Source organism: Cervus canadensis, chromosome 24 (assembly GCF_019320065.1).
Source record: "Cervus canadensis isolate Bull #8, Minnesota chromosome 24, ASM1932006v1, whole genome shotgun sequence".
Classification (NCBI taxonomy): Eukaryota; Metazoa; Chordata; class Mammalia; order Artiodactyla; family Cervidae; genus Cervus; species Cervus canadensis.
Genome location: NC_057409.1, coordinates 9,959,500 through 9,980,746, shown reverse-complemented (window position 1 = coordinate 9,980,746; position 21,247 = coordinate 9,959,500). Strand labels below are relative to the sequence as shown.

At 40.1% G+C, this 21,247-nt stretch overlaps 1 protein-coding gene and 1 non-coding gene across 4 annotated transcripts in view; one reads left to right on the top strand and one right to left on the bottom strand.

The window, feature by feature from the left end:
* Positions 1-21,247, top strand: part of WASF2 (WASP family member 2) — a 69,597-nt gene that overhangs the window by 28,988 nt on the left and 19,362 nt on the right. For 2 of the 3 annotated variants that reach the window (XM_043444696.1, XM_043444698.1), the window contains exon 2: positions 20,463-20,635. In XM_043444696.1, the coding sequence (XP_043300631.1) occupies positions 20,506-20,635 (130 nt within the window). In that variant the 5' untranslated portion in view covers positions 20,463-20,505. Of the gene's footprint in view, positions 1-19,145; positions 19,291-20,462; positions 20,636-21,247 lie in introns of those variants that run through there. The other variant, XM_043444697.1, reaches the window with a different exon arrangement.
* Positions 10,651-10,757, bottom strand: LOC122426980. Its single transcript, XR_006265324.1, has one exon. It is a non-coding gene; the product is annotated as a U6 spliceosomal RNA (small nuclear RNA).

Here is a 21,247-nt window from a genome sequence, read left to right as displayed (position 1 = left end):
TTACATTTGCTGCCAAAGAGGTCATAGGGAGAGCCCACATAAATACCACCCTCCCTCTGGGGTGTGTGAGCCAGTCTTATTCTTTTGCTTTCACAGGTGCAGAATAGGTTCACCAAAGAGTATTCTGATCTCCATTGAACAGAATTTGGCATCTTATTGTCCTTTTCCAGAAAATCAATCCCTTTAAAGCATGGAACATGGCAATTTTAGGTCAGCATGCATTTAAAGACACCTTTTAACTTTCAAGGGCTGGCCTAATAAGATATATTTTGTACAAAAATACCAGTGTTACTAAGATGAGACTTGAATCATTTAAATCCTGAAAGGAGCTCAGTTTTAGCTGCCAGTACACCTTTTACTTGTGAAATTACTTCTTGTTGTCTTTTGATGGCACTGTCCTTCTGGAGTCCTGTGGTCATCATCAGGTATCAGACTCTATTCCTTCTGCTAACCTTTGGTAACTGTTCAGAATTCATTACAGTGTTTGAAATGAGGCACTCACAGTGACCCCTTGTTACTATCCTTTTGGACCATAAAATAGCCTTCCAAGTTAGCCAGGATGACAGCCTTATGTATTATGTGGTCAGGAACTGCTCCAGTGTGGCTACAATCTGAATGGCGAAAGGAGTTAGTCATAGTTAGGCTTATCCATTTCATTATTTGTTTTGAGAAGTCATATCAGTGAGACACAGATGCACCTTTGGCTCATTAATACTAGAGTCTGAACAGTGAAATTTATTTCAGTGAAATCCTGGAGAGTTGCTGAAAACTCATGATGCTTCTTTGTAGTTTCTTTTGTGTGTGTGACCGCACTGAGTGGCTTGTGGGATCTTAGTTCCCTGGCCGGGGATTGAACCTGTGCCCCCTGCAGTGCAAGCGGGAATTCTTAACCAGTGGACAGCCAGAGAAGTTCCTCTTTGTACTTTAAATAGAACTTTTCTACTTTGGAGGGGAAGTGCTGTAGAAACATGGCCGCAGTCATTACTGCTACAACATATATATTCATTCAGTTCTTGATATTTCTAAAGTTTGGAAAAGTTCCATGTTAATGTAAGCACAATTTTAATTTTTTTAAACACATACTCATATCTTAAACAACACTCATTGATAGATTTTGGTGGGAGGTAGAAAAACAAAGCTCAGTCTTCCTAATTTCTCGTCTATATAGGCCTTTACTCTCTGTTTTAATAGAAGTTCTTCTGTGCACAGACCGTGGCAGAGCCCATTTTCAAAGCAGTTCATAGATTTAGCTATGCAATTTACTTACTCTCGGTCATGAAGAAAGAGTAAAAGTCAAAGAGCCAAATGACTGCTGAGGGAAAATGTTGTAACAGCAAACTTGAGGGGCTAGACCAGAAGGGGCTAGCAAGAGAAGAATGCTTGAGGGTAGTCTCAGGGAACTGTAATTGACAGTAACAGAATAGAAATGAGGTAGTGGAAAATTTAGGCTACTATACCAGAGACATGCTCCTAATTTTGGCTTGAAATTGTCTTGCTGAGTAAAGCTGTCGTGATTATTGGAATGCCACAGAATTCATCTCTTGGCTTTTTGTCCCACAAAAGCATTAGAATTTAAAACAGACCCTTTAACATGAGTTACAGCAGACAAGAAATACCAGTTCAGTTAGGGCAGGTGTTATTTAATTACCCTTCTCTATGGGGATGGGTCTGTTCCCACAAAAACTGTGGGTGAAATCACAACAAAGATCCATAAGGTACAGCTTTATATGTATATATTTAAAATAGACATCAATCTGTTGAGTTTTTCTGATATCAAAGGTTAATTTAAAATATTACTGCTGAAAAGATTAATTTAAGATAGTGAATCTACTAGGCAAGAATACATGTACATATTGTAATTACTTCCTTTTTACAATTAAAGTAATTGGATTATATTTAATGAGCTATTTACATTTAATAATTAAAAAAGACTTATCTTTTCAGCATTCCCCATATGCAGAAAGAGATGGGGGGGGTGGGACTCACTTCTGATATATAATTATCTTTACTTGGGCTAAAAAGGAAAAACAATTGTGCTTTTTAGAAAAAGGCTCAGAAGAATATTATTTTAAAACATACATACAGTCATGATCCATTATCTGAAGTTTCAGTTTCCTCGGTTTCAGTTACCAAAATTATTAAATAATAACTAATTTCAGTAGTCCAAAATTATTAAGTGAAAAATTCCAGAAGTAAGCAATTCATAGATTTTAAATTGGTCACCTTTCTGAGTAGCATAACGAGATCTCAGCCGTCCTACTCTCTCTTGCCCTGGACGTGAATCATCTCTGTCCAGCATGTCCACACTGTTTGTGTTACCTGCCTGTTAGTCACTTAGCCACCATCTCGGTTATCAGATCAGTTGTCAGGTGTGGCAGGGTTTGTGTTCACATAATCCTTATTTTACCTGTTAGTGATCCTCAAATGCAAGAGTAGCCAAAGAAAGGCTGAAAAGTGCTTCCTTTAAGTGAAAAGGTGAAAGTTCTCAACTTAACAAGGAAAGAAAAAAGTATTTTGTTCATATATAGGGTTTGGTACTTTCAGGCATCCTTGCGGGGCTTGGAATGTCTGACCCTTGGAGAAAGGGGACTACTGTATACAGTTTAGGAATTACCCATGGGACTGTGTTTTGGTTCATTGTAAAAGAAGATGACAGATTAGGCACTTAAAAAAAAGTCCTTAATGACAAGATTTGATGAGTTCAACAGTGCCCAGAGAATGAAACTTAAAGTGATTTTCAGGGACCCTGTAAATAAAAGTAACCCATCATAAGTGATGGAACCCCAAATGCCTAGCTGTTTGAAAACAGGCATTTGTTTGGAAAGCAGTAACATCTGAACATGTTATCTGAGGCTGGCACTTTAAATGAGGCAGTGTTTCTGTTATTTACAGTGAAAGATGTGAAGCCCCTGAGCAGCTGGCTAAAACTGGGTGTAGAGAGGGAGAAAGCAGTGTGTTATTCTCATTAACACCATTGCAGTTCCAGGGTAAATATGTCAGGAAGGCTTTCTTATGTTAGCATATTATCTTTTTTTTTTAGGGGAAGAAACTAGTCTGGGGTTTGGTGGCACTTGTGTATGAAAATGAGAAACATGGGCACAGTCTTGGCTAGGGTGTTTTGTGAAGTCAGCACAGTGTCATGGCTGTAGATGGACCTGGGTTTAAAAGCTGTGTGACTGTGATAAAGTTACAGAACTGCTCTTAGTGTTTTAGTTCTCTTAGCTGTAAAATCAGAATGCTACCAGTTACCTTTCAGTAGTGTTTTGAAGATTAGATTTGTTAAAGAAAATGTGAATAAATACGTGACACATTTTGGGCAGAACACTATAGGATGCAAAGAAGTTTTTAAAAATCCCACTCTTATAACAGCAGATTCCAATAGCTGCTGCTGTGACTACTGTTTCTGTTAAGTTTAAAGATATTTTGTTTTTCAGTTCCTGTATTCAAAGAATTGTACAGTCCAAAAAGCTGTGCTACAATATAAAATGTAGTGACTGCCGTAAAACGTTCAGCATACTTTTTGGCACCTTTGGAGAGGGAGAAATTACTTCAGACTAGAAGAGTTGAGGAAGGCTTCTTAGAAATGGTGACATTTGCCTTGGGCCTTTAAGATGAAAGAATTTTTTTTTTTTTTTTAAAGAAATGCCACAATCCAGATAATAGTACCTTTGAGACTGCCTTCAAAATACATAAAGTGAAAATATTGAATTGACTCGACTATGATTTGGAAGACTGATAGACTGATACCCTTGTCTTAATCCTTAAAATTGGTATAATGTAGGCAGAGGCCATCCATTTCTTTCTTTCTCTTTTTTGACATTGGATACATTTTTATTGAACCTTTTAGTTTACAACATGAGGTAAAAAGCAAATCAGTTCTCTTCAAGTGATATTTTGCACAGCTGTAGTAAAATATTTTAAATTTCAAGGGTTTATAATGAATTGCATTTCTTAAAAGTTGAGGGATCAAGTAAACAAGTTCTAACTTGAATTTTCCAGTTGACTCTTCGCTTAACAATAGTAACCAGCTCTAATTAGATACATAAGTTTCTTCAGGGCCATATTTTATTGTTGATGATGTCTTTACTATTTTAGTCAATATCCACTAATTCCACTTCAAAAATAAGTTTTACATTTGGTGGAATTTTAAGGCCATCCATTTCTTTCTCAGCTCTTGTCTTCATACTCCCAGAGAACCTGTTTCAGAAGGTAAGAGGCCTACCTACTGCTTGGTTTCACTGCGACCAAAGAAAAGAGAACCAATTAGGAGAATTCTGTGTAATGCTCAGTGCTGTTTAATTTGACCTGCTCTCTTTAAATTATTGTATTACCACTAGGAGGTAAGTCCAACAAACTCAGTGCTCCTTTGAATTAGCAATAATGAGAGCTATCAGTTGTTGAGTACCTACTAGATGCTAGATACCCCTCTAGAAGGCTTGTGTATGTTACCTCATTTTATCCTGAAAACCATCCTATGAGATAGGTTTTATTTTCCCTATTTTACAGATGAGGTTTGGAGAGATTAACCAGCCCAAAGTCATATATAACTAGTGGCTCAGGGAATCCTTGTCTTTTGACTGAACTTGCCTCTGGATTCATCAAGCTGTATTGATTTTTTTAAAATGTGATAAATACCAAATGAGTACCAACTTTAAAAAAAGAAAAAGGGAAATTTCCTGCCATTATTAATTATTATTATTCAGAAAATTAAATGTTATTCAAATATGTTATAGGTATATAGTGGTGATATCCTACCTTTTTGCAGTGTTTTCTTATTTGATTTTGGGATACTGGTTCTTCCTTTTAAGTTTTCCATGGCATATACTTATTGAAGATAAATTGAAATTAATACCTCTTTATGATTGGGGACCTTGCCAAACCAGAGTGGAAATCAATCCTGACTTACATAGGAAGCGTGTGGCTTTGATCGCTGGGAGAAGGGAAATAAGGAGGTGAGCCCCGTGATTACCCTGATTTTTTGTCTAGATGTGTGTTCTAACCATGGAGCAAGGCCGGGGCAGGGGAAATCCCAAGCAGAACAGATTTGTCTTACTGAACTGAAGAGACAAATTGCGTTAATAGTTCAAGGGAGGCTGAGGCAACTGGAAGCTGTGGGGTGCAGTTCTGGAAAAGAGGAAGAATACTGTTCTAGAAATCTTCTTAGGGTCTCCTTGAGGCTTGACTGATCACCCATATGCCTGGGGTCAGATTACAGGAGGTTGGAAAAGAGTGACCAGGAGTTTATGAGCTAACTGATTCCCAATGCAGGGAGGTGTTCTAATTCCTATCAGCCAGAGTAGAGAGCCCGTGTTGCTCACTCTGCAGCAGAGATCCAGTAGAGGACATCCAGTATAGATCACTGAAGGGCCACATCTGTATCGGGGCTAAAGAGCCAAGAGAGTAAAAGCTGCTCAAGATCCACCCTGCTGCTGCTGCTAAGGCGCTTCAGTCGTGTCCGACTCTGTACAACCCCATAGACGGCAGCCCACCAGGCTCCTCCATCCCTGGGATTCTCCAGGCAAGAACACTGGAGTGGGTTGCCATTTCCTTCTCCAGTGCATGAAAGTGAAAAGTGAAAGTGAAGTCGTTCAGTCGTGTCCGACTCTTAGCGACCCCATGGACTGCAGCCCACCAGGCTCCTCCGTCCATGGGATTTTCCAGGCAAGAGTACTGGAGTGGGTTGCCACTGCCTTCTCCGCAAGATCCACTTTAACAAAGCTTAAAAAGAAACCTCAGGTGTACCAAATTGAACCAGAAGTCACTTAACTGCCAACCAAAACAAAGCCTCACACTCTTGAAACCAAGACAACAACGTTAGGAACTCAGCATCATAAAATCACAATGTCCAATGTCCAGTCAAAAGTTACCAGGAAAATGTGGCCCATAATTAGGGGAAAAATCAGTTTGTAGAAACACTCAAAAATGACAGAGGTGATAGAATTACCAGACAAAGATATTAAAACAGCTGTTACAATTATGTTCAAATATATAGAGGAAAGGGTTTCCCAGGTAGCACTTGTGGTAAACCCGCCCTGCCAGTGCAGGAGACTTAAGAGACACCGGTTTGATCCATAGGTGGGGAAGATCCCCTGGAGAAGGAAGTGGCACCCCACTCTATTATTCTTGCCTGGAGAATTCTGTGGACAGAGGAGCCTGGCAGGCTATAGTCCATAGGGTTGCAAAGAGTTGGACACGACTGAAGCGACTTAGCACATATAAAAGAAAATATGAACATGTTAATTAGCAGGTAAACATTTTAGCCTTGCAATTAAATAGTGGAATTTGGTTTCAGTCTCTCTTATTTTTTATCCTCTTTCTTCTCATGCTGTTGATGATTTGGTAAAATTTGAATATTATCTCGTAAGTGTAAGTTACCAAATCATATCATTTTCTTTTTTCTTTTTTTTTTCATATCATTTTAGAATTGGAAAGAACTTTTAAAGATCATCTTATTCACTCTCTCATATTATAGAAAAAGAAATATTATGTTTCATTAATTCTGAGGTGTACATTTTCCCCATATTTTAACATCTCTGGAATAATCATGCATCTTAGATTTCATGAAATACCGTAAAAACCCATTAGAGTTGTGACTTTTCCGTAAATATTTATGGTAGAATTCAAGCTTTCTACTTATATTACCCCCACCTAGAAAACTTCCCTTCTTTATTCTTTAAATCCAAATCCTGCCCAGTTCCGGTCTTTATTCCAGGAATTCTGTTCAGTTGAAAGTGATCTTTTCATCCTTTCTTTTGTCATAATTGACTACATTATTTGTTTGATAACTTCTGTTTATTATGTTACTTACCTGTGTTTTATCTGTCTCCTCAGATTATAAGCGCTTGGAGTCATGGGAAGAATTTTCTATTTGTATCATCTAGTGGCTACTTGATAAATATTCATTGATTGATATGGGTGCTATAATTAGTAGTTAACCACTAATGCAACCCAAAACTTATTAAAAGAGTTGTTTACCGGTTAAGAGAACCACATATTTAACTGTATGCCAGAACTAAGCGCTAGATGGATGCAGAATGAGTACTTCTGTCGTTGCTGCTGCTGCAGTCATTCCTACTATTACTGTAATTACTCTGTGCCAGGTACTATGTGAAGTATTTTGTACATGCATTATTTCACTTTTATGCACAACAAGCCTAAAAACTAAGGATCATTTTACTGATTTTCACAGGTTAGGAAACAGATGGGGAGAGTACTGCTTGCCAAGGTCCCAGAACTGGTTTGGCAGTAGTGGGTTGAAATCCACACCTCTTTCTCTAATGTCCATGCTCTTGCTGCTCTACACCACTGCTTATTAGGTCTTCTGAGGGCTTTGGTGACCTAGTAAACTGAGGATAGAAAGAAAAGAAATGGACACTTCCTTTTCCCTCTGTTCAGGGGCTTTTCCTTATAAAGCCCATGTTTTGAGTGGTGGATAGGCCTTGTGAGAGGAAGATGTACGGCTGCCCTTTGCTGCTCTTAGTTGCTGGCAGCTTGGCCGTTAGTGACAGATGAGTGTGTGACACTTTTTCAGCAATGAATTCTTGTTACAGCTGGCAGAATAGAATAGTTGATATGAAATTTCATGGCAGTTTGCTTCATAATTCCACTCCCTGGTGTATAGATGTAGTTGTGATTGCTAGGTCTCTGTCCTCACTTAAGTTGGTGTATTAGCAGTCACATCCAGGACGACTGCTCTGTCTGCTCCATGGTGTGTTTGTGTATTGCCTTGAGCTGGCAGCAAAACATTTTGCTGAATTTCCTTTTTTGTTGTTACTTTGTAACCTTTTAAACCCTGGCCTTTCTCATTTGTGTAGAACTGGCTTCTTTTTTGGCCTTTTCATCCCAGAGAGGGAGTAGTTACTACAGAGGGATGCTTGAAATATGAAGAGAAGCATCATAGAGATTAAAATGCATGGCTAGAGGGGGGTACTCTTTCTACCCCCTTCTGATGTCTATGTCAGAAGCTTCTCTCTCTCCTTTATACTTTAATAAAACTTTATTACACAAAAGCTCTGAGCGATCAAGCCTCATCTCTGGCCCCAGATTGAATTCTTCTCCGGAGGCCAAGAATCCCGGCGTCTTTTCGAGGTTCAGCAACAACCTTTCATTAGTTCTAGAAGGCCTTGTAGATCTTCATAGAACTGTTCAACTTCAGCTGCTTCAGCGTTACTGGTCAGGGCATAGACTTGGATTACCGTGATATTGAATGGTTTGCCTTGGAAATGAACAGAGATCATTCTGTCAGTTTTGAGATTGCATCCAAGTACTGCATTTTGGACTCTTTTGTTGACTATGATGGCTACTCCATTTCTTCTAAGGGATTCCTGCCCACAGTAGTAGATATAATGGTCATCTGAGTTAAATTCACCCATTCCAGTCCATCTTAGTTTGCTGATTCCTAGAATGTTGATCTTCACTCTTGTCTTCTCCTGTTTGACCACTTCCAATTTGCCTTCATTCATGGAGCTAACATTCCAGGTTCCTGTGCAATGTTCCTCTTTACAGCATTGAACCTTGCTTCTATCACCAGTCCCATCCTCAACTGGGTGGTGTTTTTGCTTTGGCTCTATCCCTTCATTCTGTCTGGAGTTATTTCTCCACTGATCTCCAGTAGCATATTGGGCACCTACTGACCTGGAGAGTTCATCTTTCAGTGTCCTATCTTTTTGCCTTTTCTTAATGTTCATGGGGTTCTCAAGGCAAGAATACTGAAGTGGTTTGCCATTCCCTTCTCCAGTGGACCACGTTTTGTCAGACCTCTCCACCATGACCCGACCGTCTTGGGTGGCCCCACACGGCATGGCTTAGTTTCATTGAGTTAGACAAGGCTGTGGTCCTGTGATCAGACTGGCTAGTTGTCTGTGATTATGGTTTCAGTCTGTCTGCCCTCTGATGCCCTTTCTCAGTGCCTACCGTCTTACTTGGGTTTCTCTTACTTAGACGTGGGGTATCTCTTCACGGCTGCTCCAGCAAAGCATGAAGGTCCCATCACTTCATGGCAGATAGATGGGGAAACAGTGGGAAAAGTGGCTGACTTTATTTTTATGGGCTCCAAAATAACTGCAGATGGTGATTGCAGCCATGAAATTAAAAGATGCTTACTCCTTGGAAGGAAAGTTATGACCAACCTAGACAGCATATAAAAAGAAAAAAAAAAAAGAAAAAAAATGCATGGCTAGAGAGCTAGCAGGATGATGAGACTTAACTCAGTGCCTAATGTACGATTCCTCCTGATTATCTTCTTCCTCATTTTCAAACTTGCTTCGTTGTCTCATCCACCAGTAGGTGCTCCAATGTCTCGTCTGCAGGGAGATTAACCAAGTGCAGTAGACTACTGTTTGCAGGAACCAGGAAAGAAAGGTTACAGCCTAGCTCCATTTTCTCTATCCCTGGGTAATATAGTAAACTGGGAATTAGACATTCTCCCATAAAAAACAACTTTGTGTTCCTATATGGTAGCACATGTCCAGGTTAGGCTTCCTCCTAGGTATTCAAGCCCAGGTACTTGGAGAGGAATGCCTTTTGTATCTATCCTCATCTCAGTTTTTTGGCCACCACCAACTGGAGATCACTCATTTCTGTCGTTGCCTGTAAATAAAGAAAACTTTTTAAAAAAGATAATACTTTATTAGGGCTTGTGTGAGTTATTGACACATTTCTAATAATCTTGTGCAGTCATTTGTTGAGGTTTTGGCTTTTTTTTTGAGGTTTTGCCTTTTTTTTAAATTTTTTTTTGTTGTTGAAGGATAATTGCTTTACAGAATTTTGTTGTTTTCTGTCAAACCTCAACATGAGTCAGCCATGAAAGAAAGTGAAAGTGAACTCGCCCAGTCGTGTCCAACTCTTTGTGACCCCATGGACTGTAGCCTACCAGGCTCCTCTGTCCGTGGGATTTTCCAGGCAAGAATACTGGAGTGGGTTCCTTCTCCAGGGGATCTTCCCGACCCAGGGATCGAACCCGGATCTCCTGCATTGTAGGCAGATGCTTTACCATCTGAGCCATCAAGGAAGTCCATATCAGCCATAGGTATACGTATATCCCGTCCCTGTTGAACCTGCCTCCCATCTCCCTCCCCATTCCACCCCTCTAGGTTGATACAGAGTCCCTGTTTGAGATCCCTGGGCCATACAGCAAATCCCCATTGGCTGTCTGTTTCACATGTGGTAATGTAAGTTTCCGTGTTACTCTTTCCATACATCTCACCCTTTCCTCCCCTCTCCCCGTGTCCATAAGTCTGTTCTCTGTTTCTTCATTGCTGCCCTATAAATAAGTTCTTCAGTACCATTCTTCTAGATTCCGTATATATGTTTTAGAATATGATATTTATCTTTCTCTTTCTGACTCTTTCTGACTTTCTCTCTTTCTGACTGACTTCACTCTGTATAATAGGTTCTAGGTTCATCCACCTCATCAGAACTAACTCAAATGCATTCCTTTTTATGGCTGAGGAACATTCCTTTGTGTATGTGTACCACAACTTCTTTATCCATTCATCTGTTGATGGACATCTAGGTTGCTTCCATGTTCTAACTATTGTAAATAGTGCTGCAATGAACAATGGGATGCATGTGTCTCTTTCATTTTTGGTTTCCTCAGGGTATATGCCTAGGAGTGGGATGGCTGGGTCATATGGTAGTTTTATTCCTAAAAAAAATATGGAGCACTTCATGAATTTGCATGTCATCTTTGCACAGGGTCCATGCTAATCTTCTCTGTATCGTTCCAATTTTAGTATATGTGCTGCTGAAATGAGCACAAGGTTTTGTTGTGTGAGGTTTTTTTGTCCCAGAGCAGTTGAGTTGTTTTTCATGTTAAACTCCTGTGTGAATTTAATGCTCAGTTGATGACTATAGCTGAAAGAAATCTGGTACTTGAGTACCCACGAATGGTAGGAATAAGGTTTCCTCACTTATTCATAATGGTGCCAGTGGTAAAGAACCCGTCTGCCAATGCAGGATACAGAAGAGATGTGGGTTCAATCCCTGGGTCGGAAAGATCCCCTGGAGAAGGGCATGGCAACCCACTGCAGTATTCTTGCTTGGAGAATTCCATGGACAGAGGAGCGTGATGGGCTACAGTCCATAGGGTCACAGAGTCAAACATGACTGAAGCAACTTAGCATGCATGCAATCAGAGTAAAAGTAAGCGCCCATTTCTTTTTTCCAGTTTTATTGAGATATAATTGTCATGCAGCACTGTATATGTTTAAGGTATGCAGCGTAATGATTTTACTTAACATCCATCATTTCATATAGATAACAAAACTAAAGAAATAGAAAAAAAGTTTGTGTGTTTGTTGAAAACTCTTAGGATTTACACTCTTAACAATTTTTGTATATAACATACATCAGTGTTAATTATATTTATCATGTTGTGCATTATATCCCTGGTACTTATTTATATTATAACTGGAAGTTTATACCTTTTGACTGCCTTCATCCAATTCCCCTCCCCCTGTGTCTGGTAGCTATAAAATTGATCTCTTTTTCAATGAGTTTATTTTTGAAGTATAATTGACCTGCAACTCTGTGTTAGTTCCTATTATACAGTATATGATTTGGTGTTTTGAAACATTTCAAAATGATCACCAGGATAAGTCTAGTTAAGATATGTTACACTACAAATATATAACATAGTTACTGACTGTATTTCCCATACTGTACATTTCATACCCCTGACTTGTTTATTTTGCAACTGGAAGTTTATACCTCTTAATCTCCTTCACCTATTTCTTTCTTTCCCCGTGTCCTCTGGCAACCACCTGTTTGTTCTCTGTATCTGTAATTCTGTTTCTGTTACTTTTTTTTTAAATGGCCCTGCCATACAGTTTGCTGCTTAAGGCATCTCAGTTCCCCAACCAGCCGTTGAATCCCAGTCTTCCCAGGTGGCCCAGTGGTGAAGAATCCGCCTGCCAGTGCAGGAGACGCTAAAGACTCGAGTTCGATTGCTGGGTTGGGAAGATCCCCTGGAGTAGGAAATGGCAACCCCCTCCAGTGTTCTTGCCTGGAAAATTCCATGGACAGAGGAGTCTGGCAGGCTGCAGTCGATGGGATTGCAAACAGACGTGACTGAGCACACGCGCGCACACACACGGCAGTTCTGAAAGCACCGAGTCCTAACCCCTAGGCCACCAGGGAGCCCATTTCTGTTATATTTGTTCGTTTCTTTTTTAGATTCCATATATAATGAAATCATACAGCATTTGTCTTTCTCTGTCTGACTTATGCACTTAGCATAGTACCCTCTAGGTCCATCCATGTTGTTGGAAATGGCAAGGTTTCATTCTTTTGTGGGGGGGTAATTTCACTGTCGTGGGTTTACAGTGTTGTATTAGTTTCTGCTGTACTGGACAGTGAATCATTTACACATACACACATATCCACTCTATTTTTTAAATTTTCTAAAATGTTTATTTACTTGGCTGCTTTGGGTCTTAGCTGAGGTATGTGGTGTGTTTGATCTGTAGTTGCGACGTGTGAGATTTGTGGTTGTGACATGCAAACTCTTAGTTGCACCATGTGGGATGTAGTTCCCTGACCAGGGATTGATCGGGGGCCTCCTGCATTGGGAGCCTGAGTCTTAGCCATTGGACTACCAGGGGAGTCCCTGTCCACTCTTTTTTTAGATTCTGTTCCCTATAGATTATTACAAAGTATTGAGTAGAGTTCCCTGTGCTATACAGTAGATTCTTATTAGTTTCCTGTATGATATATAGTAGTGTGTATATATCAGTCCCAAAGGTTTTCATTCCTTTTTTATGGATGAGTAATATTCCAGTATGTATATGCGTATGTATATATACCATGCCTTCTTTATCTAGTCATCTGTTGATTGGCACTTGGGTTGCTTCCATGTCTTGGCTATTGTAAATAATGCTGCAGTGAACATAGAGGTGCAGGTATCTTTTCAAGTTAGTGTTTTTGTTTTCTTTGAATAAATATCCAGGAGTGTAATTGCTGGATCAAAAGTAAGACCTTTTAGATGGATAGTTTGGCATATTTCAGACCATTCCATTTTGATGAATTAAGTTTTGCTAGAAATTGGAATTAAGACTGGGAGAGTAAAATGAACTTTGTGTCTGTTATTAAAGTTATCAGTGATAGCTATGCAGACCCTGTGTAATTTAAGTGGATTCATAACTGGGAACTTAGGCTAAGATGCAGATACAGGAAATATTTTATGTGAATAAATCTTCTCTTTGGAGCTAGGAATATTTTGTAAACAAAATCTCAGTTTCATATAGCACCTCTCAAGCATTTTTTTAGTGCAGCTCACAGCTGAACTGGAAAGATGAATTGAAAATTTTTCCCCAATTGCTAGTCATCGTTAGGCTAAGAACTAGAACCCAACTCACAGTTTTAAGTGGTTTCCAATGCACAATTTTAAGTGTATTTTCTTTTGGACAACCAGATGGATCTTACTTAGAAAGAGAGCTTAATTTTGGCCATTTAAAAAGCAGTTTTTTATTTCTCCTTTGCAAATAAATTCATCTTTACCATTTTTCTAGATTCTACATATATGTGTTAATATATGATATTTGATTTTCTCTTTCTGAGTTACTTCCCTCTGTATGTCAGTCTCTAGGTCCATCCACATCTCTGCAAATGGCACAATTTCATTCCTTTTTATGGCTGAGTAATAATAGTCCACTGTATATATTTACAACATCTTCTTTCCCCATTCCTCTGTTGATGGACATTTAGGTGGCTTCCATGTCCTAGCTGTTGTAAATAGTGCTGCAGTGGACATTGGGGGGTGCATGTATCTTTTTGAATTATGGTTTTCTCCAGGTATTGCACAGATGTGGAGAACATACATATGGCTACCAAGGGGGAAGGGTGGGGTTGGGGATGGATTGGGATAGGCATATATACGCTACTATGTATAAAATAGATAAACTAATGAGAACCAACTATTAGCACAGGGAATTCTACTCAATACTCTGTGGTGAATTTCTAAGGAAATCCAGGGAAGAGGGGGGTATATGTATACGTGTAACTGATTTACTTTGCGGTCCAGCAGAAGCTAACACAACATTGTAAAGCAGCTATACAGTAGTAATCAAAACAAAACAAACCCCAAAACAAAAACCAACCAAAAAAGGCAGTTTTCTATGGAATAGTTGATACTAGAAGAAACCAGTTTTGCAGGTCAAAGTTAGCCCCCAATTTTAGCTTTAAGAATAAAGCTGTGATTAGAGCCTGAAGAGTAGTAGAAGAAAAAAGGTGGTATTGCCCCTAAAAGATAATAGAAAGTTATGAAATTGCCAGATGTGAGTGGTCCCTGATAGATGTGCAGTATGTTCAAAGAGTAAGATACTGAAGTTTAGAAGTCCTGTTCCCCTGGACTACTTTCCCAAAACCAAATTAGGACAAGAAGGTACTTTACATTTATTAAAGGTAAGTCCATAGCTGATGTCATTCATTTATGAAATTGGTAATTTCTCCTGGTTTTAGATCACAAGTAAGCTTTTTTTCTTGGTTCTCCCAGTCAGATACTTTCTTTGTCCACTCTTGGAGTTCCATTTATCTTGCTAGCTTTTTTGAACATTGCTCTGGTGACCTAAACTGATTTGTCAGTAATTTCTTGTGTTTGGAGAGAGTCTGGTTATATTTGTAGCTTCAGCCCCACCCTGTATTTCAACAGGAAGTGGGTAGGTGCCTAAGTCTATAAAGAGACATTTCTCCTTGTGATTGTTGCATGATAGTGAGGAACTGCTATATGCAACAGTAAATTTATACTTTAAATATTTTGATGGACCAACTTAGATTACAGTAAACCTGAGTGTTGTGTTTTATTGTGAAATCAAGTGATTGTTTGACTTTTCAATTGAGATTCTTGAACCACTGTGGAATGCATATTCTTTATCATAAAGAAATTTATAAAAAAAAAAAAAAAAGGAAATTTATCTCCTGAAAGAGGAAACTAGTCTACAAAGCAAGGCACTTCTCATATGCCCCTATCCAAAGTGCTGTTAACTATAGAACAGTGGGAAATGCTGAAGTGAAAAGCAGAAGTCCTAATTGCCACACATACAATATCCCCACATGTTCTCATCCCATGCTACTGCTGATCAGCATTTTGAGGGTATGTTTCAAAGAGGAACTGCCTTGAGAAGCATTTCTGTTGTTATAATTATTGCTGTAGCTCAGATACACTTGCTTTGGGATGTGACCATAGAAATCTGCAGGTGTTATCAGTGACCATGGCTCTAAATGAAGCATTGTTTATTTATTTATAATAAACAGCTAGTAATACATGTCATTGCCAGAATGAGCAGTCATCTGTTTTTTGTCCTGCTGTTAATAGGAATTCAGAATGTAGGGTACAGATGAGTGCATCTTCCCCCTCACATGCAGTCTTCCTTTATTACCTTCTTCCAGCTTCCAAATCTGTCCCTCTCAACCTGCTTCACTCCACTCCTTCTGCAGTCTGTCGGGAGCAGAGTTGAGAGTTCAGAGTGTAGGGTACATGTCAGAGTCTCCTTTTGCCTTAAGATTGACCAAATGTGATATATAAATATCCCATGATAACTTCAAATACATAGACTTATAGACTCTTACTCTTGTGAAGGGACCTCAAAGAACACCTCATCCAGTTTCCAGTTCAAAGCATGAATCCCATCATGGTACTGGCAGTCCAGACTGGTCAGTGTACTACTCCAAGCCATGGCTCGGAGGGATGGTTGAAGTCTTTGATTTATTCTGACTCATTCTCAAGTTCCTTAATCTGAAAATAGCTAGGGGTGAAGATGGGGGTTGCTGCTGAGTCTGACTGGATGTCTTTAACTGTCCCCCCCGCCCCAAACAAAAGTCCTTTTCTTTTTTAACATCTTTGGGTAGCCACCCCCAGATTGGCTTGGGAGGCTCCCAGAGTGTAATTAACTTAACCCCAGGGCACTGTCTGGAATGTCCTTTTTACCATTCTAGATCTATAGAAGAGTTTGATTTGTGGACGTGATCCACTCATCTCTATAGTCCCTAGACCTCCCCTGGCCTTATGTTCAAAATGCAAGTGACTGTTGGCCAATTGGAGGTTATGGCAGCTTTCAGTTCAGTTTAGTTGCTCAGTCGTGTCCAACTCTGCGACCCCATGGACTGCAGGACGCCAGGCCTCCCTGTCCATCACCGACTCCCAGAGTTTACTCAAACTCATGTCCATTGAGTCGGTGATGCCATCCAACCATCTCGTCCTCTGTCGCCCCCTTCTCCTCCAGCCCTCAATCTTTTCCAGCATCAGGGTCTTTTCGATTGAGTCAGTTCTTCGCATCAGGTGGCCAAAGTCCAGCAAATCCAAGAATATTAGAAATTCTTAAAGATCATTTGACTTAGTCCTTTTATTTTGCAAATGAGGAAACTGAAGCCCAGAGTGAGAATTATATCATCTTTGATTTAGAGGGCATTGTATAAGTCATCCAATCTGACCTCTCCATATCTTCTTACAGTCTAGGAATCTCTCCCCCAACATGTCTAATACCTGGTATCCAGGGGATGATACTAGGGAACTTATCACCTCTGAAGAGAACCCATTCTAATATAGGACAGCTCTAATTAAAAGGAACTAACTTAATTGAAATCTACATCCCTATAACTTTTATCTTCCCAGTGGTTCTAATTTAATTCCTCTCCTATGTAACATCCCTGAAGGTAAGACCTTCTCAAACCCCCAAATTAGCAAATATCACTATAGCATATAATTTTTCTAATCAAAGTAAAATATAACTGAAAGAGAACTTGTACTGATTCTATAAAGACAGGACATTCCACTTTTCATGTGTCCAAAACTACTTTTTCTAGCTAAGAATGACTACTTTCTTGGTTTTCTTCAACTGTCCCTTCATTACTGGCACTAGCATTTAGTTCTTTTCTTAGTTATTTTATTAAAAAATTTTTTTTATAAATGGCAAGATCTCAGTTTCCTGATCAGGGATTGCAACCAGGCCACAGCAGTGACAGCACCAAATCCTAACCACTAGGCAACCAGGGAACTCCCTCATAATATGTTTAATAAAGAAACATACATTTATCACTTTGTACAAAACAATCGGGAGAGCTACAGATAGGGCTGAAGGATTGGACTCACCCTCGCAAACTGTCTGTGGTTTCTCAGTTCTTATTTGCTAGCTGTGGTGGGCCTCTCCATTCTATTGTTTCCTTCTCATCCTGGGAAGAGTTTCCCAACCGGTCTTCTTACCTCCAGTCTTCTGCCCAAATAGAGCTTCCTACTTCTGTTAGAATGATTTGTCTAAAAATGCAGATTTGACCATGTCACTTCCTTAATTTAGTGGTTCCTCAACACCCAGTGCTCCAATTTTCCACTAAATGACTACTCATGATCGAGGAGCTTTTCTCAACTGAATTCCCATGAGAACATTAAGCCCTAATGCCATTAGGCATCCATTGTCTATAATGCATTAGCTTCTCTCCAGTGCATCTGGAGTGGTGCTAGTTGTTTTACACTCTTGATGAGAATGGAGAAAACAGTCACTCTAATCCTTTTCTCTGTTCTGTGGTTCAGATGAGGAACCCATTGTAAAAGAGTAGAGGAGAGAGAATGTATGTTCTTCAAGAGATCCAGCAGCATGGCTGGGAGCAGTCTCCAGAAAAAGAACTCACAAATTTCATTGACGTCTAGGGTTTCATCTTTAAATTTATGTGAATACTGCGTTCTACTACGTAATATGTCCATTGTTAAAAGTGTTTCAAAATATTTGTCAGTGAATAAAATTGACTTTACAGGAGGATTTGCCTCAGGTCTGTTGAACTAAAAATAACTACCTTTTTTTCTTAGCCCTGTAGTGGACATTTTATATATGTTACATTATTTAATGTCTCTAGGAAAATTGCCCAAGATCACACAGCTAGTAAGGTGTCAAGACTCAGGGCACTAACCCAAGTATGTCTCAACTCCACAACTTAAAGCTGAGTTGAGTCAAGAGCCTTGGAAGTCTTTGCCTCATTTCCAAGTTTATGTTCACTGGAATGTAGGATTTCTTTCTTGGTAAAGTTAGTATTTTGGTTCAGATTGTGCATAATTCCATACTTTTGCAGAAAAATGAGCAGTGATGTGGGTAATTCCATTTAATAGGGAATCTTATCTTTCTTTGGTGACTCTGAAACATGTAAAACGACTTTTTTTTTAGTAGGAGATTCACTTTTCTATTTCTTTTTTCTTGATGGATATTGAATACTGAAATTTTTTGATTACTCTAGCTCGATGTGGGAGCTGGTTTTTTTTGGCAAGACGTAGTTAGCTATCTTGGTATTGAAAACGTGCTCCCCCCACCCCCCCACCTCCGGATGACACAGGGTTGACTCCATTTGTGTCTTCTTACCCAGGGAACTTGGGAAAACATAAATGCTAAAGTACCAAGGTGTTAAGAGTGGCTTCCCCAGCTTCACCCCCATCTGACATTTACCTAGCTATTTGGAATCCAGTCTCCATTAGGTGTCCAGAGAAAATGTCTGGAATGCCCTGTCAGTAGCCATTCGACACAGAATTTCAAGGGCATCTGGCTCCTGTAGCTCCTCTAAGACACTGAAACAAGTTCTGAAATGATTGCTAAGGGTGGGAGCCATAGGGGCTATTTTCAGTCATCTTTGGCTGTACCCTGAATTTCTGGTTCTTCTGGCAAGCTTGAAATTTTGGGAATCTGAGGGCATCCAGAGGATGCAGAGCCCTGTGAGCTTCTTTTATTTGTAACCCCTTGTCTCCTTTTCTGTTCTAAACTCTTTTTCAGTTTGAGTTAGTTACTGAAGCTTGCATGTTAGTACCCAATACCCTTTACATTATGTAAAAGAGGAGAATCGCTAGACTGGAAGGGAAAGTCCAGAGTTTGGATTAGAAAATATGTTGAATCAAAGGGGAAGTTAGCTGAGGAACAGAATGAAAATTATTTCCTTAGACAGTAGACAAATATTCAGGAAACACCTCTGCACCCCAAAGATAGGCACAGCTGCCACACAGTGACTATTAAAGGGAGGTTCAAAGTTATGAGCAAACAGCTGATTCTCTTGGTTCTTGGGCTGTTGCTGTTGGTGACAGGAAATCTTGTTCCCCAAGCTGCTGGCTTCCTGTTTTATTTTTACTCTTAGCAGATCAGAATGTCCATAACAAGGAGCAGTCTGTTCCAAAGGGTTCTACTCCCTCTTTGAGCTGAAGGGCTTTTTTTTCTTTTGGTCAGACAATATGTTGGTTCACTTTTAAGTTCTATAATGTATAGCTTGCTTTAAGCATTTTGTGTTCACAATCAACTTTTTTGGTGATGAACTGGTGTTTTAAGATTCAATGTAAGTAAACCTCTGTGGATTTGTTTTTTTGTGTGTGTTTGTATTTTTTTAAGAGGTGTTTGCAATCTTGGGGACTTGAGTATATTACCTTTATGCTTTACCATTTAATTTGCCATTTTCCTTAGCACAAAAACCTTTAGGCTGCTTTAGATTTCTTTAGTTTCACAAGATAGGTGAACAGTTCCAGTCCGGTGTGCCTTGGCTATATTCATATCCATTTTGTTGGATAAAAAAACCTTCTCCTGTCCTTGTAAAGTTAGGAATTTGGTAATCTAACTCTGAAACAATAGCTCAGCGTGAACCTAAAGTGCTGGGGGATTTCCTAGGGAAAGGGGCTTAGCTGACAGGATAAGAAACCGTAACTGGAGGGTTTCCGGATCTGCTCCAGACACTTCCTGATGTCTGAAGAGCCTTTTGGGCCAGGTGTGCTGAACCGGATGGGAGAGAGAAAGGGAGCTGTGAGAAGAGGAAGGCTAGGGAGTCTTATAGCACAGTGTGCTTGGCGTCATGTTTGATGTATTGAACATGTAAAATTTTCCTTGGTATTCTTTCATTCTGTCAGTTTTACAGACGGAACTTTAGTAGTCCTAATAGATGCTGACAGTACTTAGTTGCACATAAGAGTCCTCCGTCAGGGAAGAACTGGAGAGGTTACGTCCTGATGTAGATCCGTGGGATCACTTGGCAACGCAATTTCATTGTGGAGACTATCAGATGACAGAAGCTCATTTTTGATTCTTATAATTGATCATCTAAAGTCTGATCTGTTCTAATTGTGGACACCCCCAGGTTAGGATCTATACCTTCCAGGACCTGCTGAATGGGCTGTTTTCTGACCGTGCGTCCCTGCCTCTAGAGACTTTTGTTAGCTGGAGCATACTTGTTATTTTAGGGTTTTTAGGTTTTTATGCTGCCTGTGTACCCTCAGCCAGCAGTCACCAGTTCAGAATTTCTAAACTTATCCAGTAAGGCTCTAATAGCAAACCTGTAAAAGGGGGGTGTGATGGGGGGGGGATGCTTAAAACAGGGGGAAAAAAAAGAGAGAGATAGAGGGAGAGATTTTTAGAAGCTGTTTAGATCAGAGCAAGACAAAAGGAAAAACGACTCACACACAGCCTTGGTGTGCCTGGAATTTGTGGTTGAGTAATACTTTCCTGTTATTTCTTTTTTAGGTTGTTTTTCATCATTCAGAACATTGCCTGAAGCAGGTCCACCATGCCGTTAGTGACGAGGAACATCGAGCCAAGGCACCTGTGCCGTCAGACGCTGCCTAGCGTTAGAAGCGAGCTGGAATGCATGACCAACATCACCCTGGCAAATGTCATCCGACAGCTGGGCAGCCTGAGTGAGTGCCGCAGAGAGCCTGTGCTTTGCCCTCAGGGGTCGTTGGTGCTCTTTATTTCCTCCCCTTCTCCTCCGTGTTCCTATTTCTCCCCCATCTGCCTTCCCTAGGTAGTGCGAAAATTTATCCCACCCTCACCCCTCCCCAAAGAGAGGCTGCTTTTTATACAGATTCTTCCCCTCAACCCTTTCTTCATCTACCACCACCCTCTAGGTTCCCTCCACCTCCCCCTCCACCTGCTTCAAAAGAAATCTGTGGGAAGGGTGGCAGGAAGGGCTGCAGCAGAAACTGCAGATGGAATGACAGAGCAGAATTCTCTGTGTAAAGTGGGAGGTTCACAGAGCAGTATCTTGGGTTGGGGAATGTGCCTGTAATTGCACAAGCTATTCGGTGTAGCCTGACTTTGTTGACGCCTCAAATGTACCAATAGTCTTTATCCACCCCCACCCCCCCCCACCTTTCTTCACAAAGAGGAGTAAAGCAAACACGCATTCAGAGAGATTCTGGCTGACTTGTCTACCCTGGTACACATTTAATTGTGCTGCAAGCCCCCAGGTCCAAGTTCAGGGTACAAATTACTTCTGTAGTCTCTGGGGTATTGGGAGTTTTGCAAGC